This window comes from Oncorhynchus nerka, linkage group LG10, assembly GCF_034236695.1.
Source record: "Oncorhynchus nerka isolate Pitt River linkage group LG10, Oner_Uvic_2.0, whole genome shotgun sequence".
Lineage (NCBI taxonomy): Eukaryota > Metazoa > Chordata > Actinopteri > Salmoniformes > Salmonidae > Oncorhynchus > Oncorhynchus nerka.
Window position 1 is genome coordinate 11,202,508 of NC_088405.1, and position 7,500 is coordinate 11,210,007.

The 7,500-nt window shown below is 40.8% G+C and overlaps 1 protein-coding gene across 2 annotated transcripts in view; it reads right to left on the reverse strand.

Moving 5' to 3' along the window:
- Window positions 1-7,500, reverse strand: part of LOC115117144 (homeobox protein Meis1) — a 213,816-nt gene that overhangs the window by 57,798 nt on the left and 148,518 nt on the right. For both annotated transcript variants that reach the window (XM_065023006.1, XM_065023005.1), the window contains exon 9: window positions 4,549-4,625. In XM_065023006.1, coding sequence (XP_064879078.1) covers window positions 4,549-4,625 — 77 coding nt within the window. The remainder of the gene's footprint in view (window positions 1-4,548; window positions 4,626-7,500) is intronic.

A 7,500-nucleotide genomic window follows, 5' to 3' on the forward strand; every position in this document is an offset into this window, starting at 1 on the left:
TGTCTCTCTGTCACACACACACACATGCACGCACGCACACACAAGCACACACATGCACACTCACACACAAAGCAATGTGAGGGGGCAGAGAGATCTCAGCATGCAGGGTTTAACAGCTAATACCCCTCAGATTAACCACCCCCGGATCCTCTCTGACACACACCACACACATCACACACACACAGATGAACTGTCGCCAGATCCTTGCTCAGACATTGCGATACACACACACTCCCTGCCTTTAGTGCACAGAGACCTCAGTGACCATGCAGAACCTCTCTCCATGTGACTACCATGTGTGTGTGTGTGTTTGATTTGATGTGTGTGTGGTGTGTGTGTTTGATGTGTGTGTGGTGTGTGTGTTTGATGTGTGTGTGTGTGGTTGTGTGTGTGTGGTGTGTGGTGTTTGTGTGTGTGTGTGTGATGTGTGTGTGCGTGTGTGATGTGTGTGTGATGTGTGTGTGTGTGTGTGATGTGTGTGTGTGTGTGTGTGTGTGTGTGTGTGTGTGTGTGTGTGTGTGTGTGTGTGTGTGTGTGTGCCACCAGGGGCCTAGTAGACAGAGAGAGATAAAGGGAACAGAGATATGTTTAATCCCCATTACAACACAGTGTAACATTATCCCATTGAAAAACGATGGAGCTGAGAGGAGCGGATGGCATATCAGCCTATGGAGGGTACATTTACACAAGTGGCCTATACACACACACACACACACCACACACGCGCACACACACGCACACACACACACACACACACGCACACACACACACACACACACCACACACGCGCACACCCACGCACACACACGCACACACACACACACACACACACACAAACACACACACACACACACACCACACACACACACACATATACATACACCAAACATCTCAGAGCACTGAGCAGTCACCCACAGCTTTCCATGAACAGGTTCCAACAAACTAAGTCGTAGCCTCAGCTGTATTAAACTCAGATACGTATAGAAAGGGAGCTGTGTGTTTTCTGCAGCTGTGTGTTTACAACAATGTGTGTGTTTACAACAATGTGTGTGTGCTCATACGCTTTAACGTTAGTCTGTTTGTGTCCCTACTTTTAGTCGGTGCGGGATAGCTTGCTCAACAAAATGTCACGCTTTTACCAATTTCAACGTAGACTCTGACGTTTCTCCACCTTTCACCAAACATCACATTTCAAAATTAAACGTTAAAGATAGGAGCTAAGGGTTAAATATAGGAGCTAAGGGTTAGAGATAGGAGCTAAGGGTTAGAGATAGGAGCTAAGGGTTAAAGATAGGAGCTAAGGGTTAAATATAGGAGCTAAGGGTTAGAGATAGGAGCTAAGGGTTAAAGATAGGAGCTAAGGGTTAAGGATAGGAGCTAAGGGTTAGAGATAGGAGCTAAGAGTTAAGGATAGGAGCTAAGGGTTAGAGATAGGAGCTAAGAGTTAAGGATAGGAGCTAAGGGTTAGAGATAGGAGCTAAGAGTTAAGGATAGGAGCTAAGGGTTAGAGATAGGAGCTAAGGGTTAAAGATAGGAGCTAAGGGTTAAGGATAGGAGCTAAGAGTTAAAGATAGGAGCTAAGGGTTAGAGATCGGAGCTAAGGGTTAAAGATAGGAGCTAAGGGTTAAGGATAGGAGCTAAGGGTTAAGGATAGGAGCTAAGGGTTAGAGATAGGAGCTAAGGGTTAAAGATAGGAGCTAAGGGTTAAAGATAGGAGCTAAGAGTTAAGGATAGGAGCTAAGGGTTAGAGATAGGAGCTAAGGGTTAAAGATAGGAGCTAAGGGTTAAAGATAGGAGCTAAGGGTTAAGGCTAGGAGCTAAGGGTTAAGGATAGGAGCTAAGGGTTAAGGATAGGAGCTAAGGGTTAGGATAGGAGCTAAGGGTTAAGGCTAGGAGCTAAGGGTTAAGGATAGGAGCTAAGGGTTAAGGACAGGAGCTAAGGGTTAAGGATAGGAGCTAAGGGTTAAGGATATGTGTTAAGGGTTAAGGATAGGAGCTAAGGGTTAGAGATAGGAGCTAAGGGTTAGAGATAGGAGCTAAGGGTTAGAGATAGGAGCTAAGGGTTAGAGATAGGAGCTGAGGGTTAGAGATAGGAGCTAAGGGTTAAGGATAGGAGCTAAGGGTTAGAGATAGGAGCTAAGGGTTAGAGATAGGAGCTAAGGGTTAGATATAGGAGCTAAGGGTTAAGGATAGGAGCTAAGGGTTAAGGATAGGAGCTAAGGGTTAGAGATAGGAGCTAAGGGTTAAGGATAGGAGCTAAGGGTTAGAGATAGGAGCTAAGGGTTAAGGATAGGAGCTAAGGGTTAGAGATAGGAGCTAAGGGTTAGAGATAGGAGCTAAGGGTTAAGGATAGGAGCTAAGGGTTAAGGATAGGAGCTAAGGGTTAGAGATAGGAGCTAAGGGTTAAGGATAGGGGTTAAAACAAGTGTCTACCACTTTGAAAATCTTATTTTGATATTCACTTTGGGACTGAACACGCCACCTTCGGATCTGGAGACGTGGGATTATAAATGGGATTATAAATGGGATTATAAACAGACACGCTACTGAGGGTGTAGAAGTCGAGGTGTGTCTCTCTCTCTCTCTCTGAATCATTCATGGAATATGAGATGTCAGGGAATTATGCCCATCCACAACACCCTAGAAAAACCCAAGCCTACTTGATGGTAACAGTGCTTCCTGTTGCCCCTAGTGGCTGGTTCTGAAGGCATTTCCCCGATGTCCTCGGGACATGGACAGACATCCTCTTTTGAAGTCAATCTTGAGCGATCTGCCTGAGCTTGGTCCTTGTTGTGGGTTTTAGGGGGGTCTTTCTGTAAACTCATAACCCTCCACATCAGACACACTGCTCTCTCCTGAACCTTTAAACTCATAACCCCTCCACATCTCCACATCAAACACGCTGGTCTCTCCTGAACCTTTAAACTCATAACCCTCCACATCTCCACATCAAACACACTGGTCTCTCCTGAACCTTTAAACTCATAACCCCTCCACATCTCCACATCAAACACACTGGTCTCTCCTGAACCTTTAAACTCATAACCCTCCACATCAAACACACTGCTCTCTCCTGAACCTTTAAACTCATAACCCTCCACATCAAACACACTGCTCTCTCCTGAACCTTTAAACTCATAACCCTCCACATCAAACACACTGCTCTCTCCTGAACCTTTAAACTCATAACCCTCCACATCAAACACACTGCTCTCTCCTGAACCTTTAAACTCATAACCCCTCCACATATCCACATCAAACACACTGCTCTCTCCTGAACCTTTAAACTCATAACCCCTCCACATCTCCACATCAAACACACTGCTCTCTCCTGAACCTTTAAACTCATAACCCTCCACATCAGACACACTGCTCTCTCCTGAACCTTTAAACTCATAACCCCTCCACATCTCCACATCAAACACACTGGTCTCTCCTGAACCTTTAAACTCATAACCCCTCCACATCTCCACATCAAACACACTGGTCTCTCCTGAACCTTTAAACTCATAACCCTCCACATCAAACACACTGGTCTCTCCTGAACCTTTAAACTCATAACCCCTCCACATCAAACACACTGGTCTCTCCTGAACCTTTAAACTCATAACCCTCCACATCAGACACACTGCTCTCTCCTGAACCTTTAAACTCATAACCCCTCCACATCTCCACATCAAACACACTGGTCTCTCCTGAACCTTTAAACTCATAACCCTCCACATCAGACACACTGCTCTCTCCTGAACCTTTAAACTCATAACCCCTCCACATATCCACATCAAACACACTGGTCTCTCCTGAACCTTTAAACTCATAACCCCTCCACATCAAACACACTGCTCTCTCCTGGACCTTTAAACTCATAACCCCTCCAGATATCCACATCAAACACACTGCTCACTCCTGAACCACGGGTCCTTCATGTTAATTAGACATGCTGATAGTTCTCCATGGTACTTCTACATCAGTGCACCTCAGGGTCAACAGGCTAGTTGGTAACCAAGGCCTAAACCCCATGATAAGCTAGTTAGTAACCAAGGCCCAAACCCCATGATAAGCTAGTTAGTTACCAAGGCCCAAACCCCATGATAAGCTAGTTAGTTACCAAGGCCCAAACCCCATGATAAGCTAGTTAGTAACCAAGGCCCAAACCCCATGATAAGCTAGTTAGTAACCAAGGCCCAAACCCCATGATAAGCTAGTTAGTAACCAAGGCCCAAACCCCATGATAAGCTAGTTAGCATTAAAGGGCTATTTGGCCACAGGTAGCTTCTGAATCATTATGGTGTGTTTCTGAACGTTGGTGTTTGAGCGGTGTGATTCTAAGCTGTTTTATGTGTCTTAGTCTCATGCTTAGCTGTGTTTTGGAGGGTAAAGATGAGGAGAAGATATAGGAACAGTGATAGTGATGTTTTGGCTGAGATATGGGTTGGTCAGTATCTAAGTGGAAAATCTCTCCAGGTTCATCTGCCTTTGGAAGGTTCGGTGGATTTGGGCGGGAGAGAGGGAGATTGGTGTGTGTGTGTGTGTGTGTGTGTGACTCACCAGTTGTTCACTTGTAGGATGGTGAGGCCTGTGTCTTGTGCCAGCTGTTTCTTCTGTTCTTCTGAAGGGTAGGGGTGCTGTAAGAGGAGGGACAGAAAACACAGATTAGACAACTGTAAAGGCCATCAATTCATTAAGACAACTGTAAAGGCCATCTATTCATTAAGACAACTGTACTGGCCATCAATTCATTAAGACAACTGTACTGGCCATCAATTAATTAAGACAACTGTACTGGCCATCAATTCATTAAGACAACTGTACTGGCCATCAATTCATTAAGACAACTGTACTGGCCATCAATTCATTAAGACAACTGTACTGGCCATCAATTTATTAAGACAACTGTAAAGGAAATCAATTCATTTAGACAACTGTACTGGCCATCAATTCATTAAGACAACTGTACTGGCCATCAATTTATTAAGACAACTGTACTGGCCATCAATTCATTAAGACAACTGTAAAGGCCATCAATTCATTCATTAAGACAACTGTAAAGGCCATCAATTTATTAAGACAAATGTAAAGGCCATCAATTCATTAAGACAACTGTAAAGGCCATCTATTTATTAAGACAACTGTAAAGGCCATCAATTTATTAAGACAAATGTAAAGGCCATCAATTCATTAAGACAACTGTAAAGGCCATCAATTCATTAAGACAACTGTAAAGGCCATCTATTTATTAAGACAACTGTAAAGGCCATCAATTTATTAAGACAACTGTAAAGGCCATCAATTCATTAAGACAACTGTAAAGGCCATCAATTCATCAAGACAAATGTAAAGGCCATCAATTCATTAAGACAACTGTAAAGGCTATCAATTTATTAAGACAACTGTAAAGGCCATCAATTCATTAAGACAACTGTAAAGGCCATCAATTTATCAAGACAAATGTAAAGGCCATCAATTCATTAAGACAACTGTAAAGGCTATCAATTTATTAAGACAACTGTAAAGGCCATCAATTCATTAAGACAACTGTAAAGGCCATCAATTCATTCATTAAGACAACTGTAAAGGCCATCAATTTATTAAGACAACTGTACTGGCCATCAATTCATTAAGACAACTGTAAAGGTCATCAATTAATTCATTAAGACAACTGTAAAGGCCATCAATTCATTCATTAAGACAACTGTAAAGGCCATCAATTCATTAAGACAACTGTAAAGGCAATCAATTCATTAAGACAACTGGAAAGGCAATCAATCAATTCATTAAGACAACTGTAAAGGCAATCAATTCATTAAGACAACTGTAAAGGCCATCAATTCATTAAGACAACTGTAAAGGCCATCAATTAATTCATTAAGACAACTGTAAAGGCCATCAATTCATTAAGATAACTGTAAAGGCCATCAATTCATTCATTAAGAGAACTGTAAAGGCCATCAATTCATTAAGACAACTGTAAAGGCCATCAATTCATTAAGACAACTGTAAAGGCCATCTATTTATTAAGACAACTGTAAAGGCCATCAATTTATTAAGACAACTGTAAAGGCCATCAATTCATTAAGACAACTGTAAAGGCCATCAATTCATCAAGACAAATGTAAAGGCCATCAATTCATTAAGACAACTGTAAAGGCTATCAATTTATTAAGACAACTGTAAAGGCCATCAATTCATTAAGACAACTGTAAAGGCCATCAATTTATCAAGACAAATGTAAAGGCCATCAATTCATTAAGACAACTGTAAAGGCTATCAATTTATTAAGACAACTGTAAAGGCCATCAATTCATTAAGACAACTGTAAAGGCCATCAATTCATTCATTAAGACAACTGTAAAGGCCATCAATTTATTAAGACAACTGTACTGGCCATCAATTCATTAAGACAACTGTAAAGGTCATCAATTAATTCATTAAGACAACTGTAAAGGCCATCAATTCATTCATTAAGACAACTGTAAAGGCCATCAATTCATTAAGACAACTGTAAAGGCAATCAATTCATTAAGACAACTGTAAAGGCCATCAATTCATTAAGACAACTGTAAAGGCCATCAATTAATTCATTAAGACAACTGTAAAGGCCATCAATTCATTAAGATAACTGTAAAGGCCATCAATTCATTCATTAAGAGAACTGTAAAGGCCATCAATTCATTAAGACAACTGTAAAGGCCATCAATTCATTAAGACAACTGTAAAGGCCATCAATTTATTAAGACAACTGTAAAGGCCATCAATTCATTAAGACAACTGTAAAGGCCACCAATTCATTAAGACAACTGTAAAGGCCATCAATTTATTAAGACAACTGTAAAGGCCATCAATTCATTAAGATAACTGTAAAGGCCATCAATTTATTAAGACAACTGTAAAGGCCATCAATTCATTAAGACAACTGTAAAGGCCATCAATTCATTAAGACAACTGTACTGGCCATCAATTCATTAAGACAACTGTAAAGGCCATCAATTCATTAAGACAACTGTAAAGGCCATCAATTCATTAAGACAACTGTAAAGGCCATCAATTTATTAAGACAACTGTAAAGGCCATCAATTCATTAAGACAACTGTAAAGGTAATTCATTCATTAAGACAACTGTAAAGGCCATCAATTCATTAAGACAACTGTAAAGGCCATCAATTCATTAAGACAACTGTAAAGGCCATCAATTCATTAAGACAACTGTAAAGGCCATCAATTCATTAAGACAACTGTAAAGGCCATCAATTCATTAAGACAACTGTAAAGGCCATCAATTCATTAAGACAACTGTACTGGCCATCAATTCATTAAGACAACTGTAAAGGCCATCAATTCATTAAGACAACTGTACTGGCCATCAATTAATTAAGACAACTGTAAAGGCCATCAATTAATTCATTAAGACAACTGTAAAGGCCATCAATTCATTAAGATAACTGTAAAGGCCATCAATTCATTCATTAAGAGAACTGTAAAGGCCATCAATTCATTAAGACA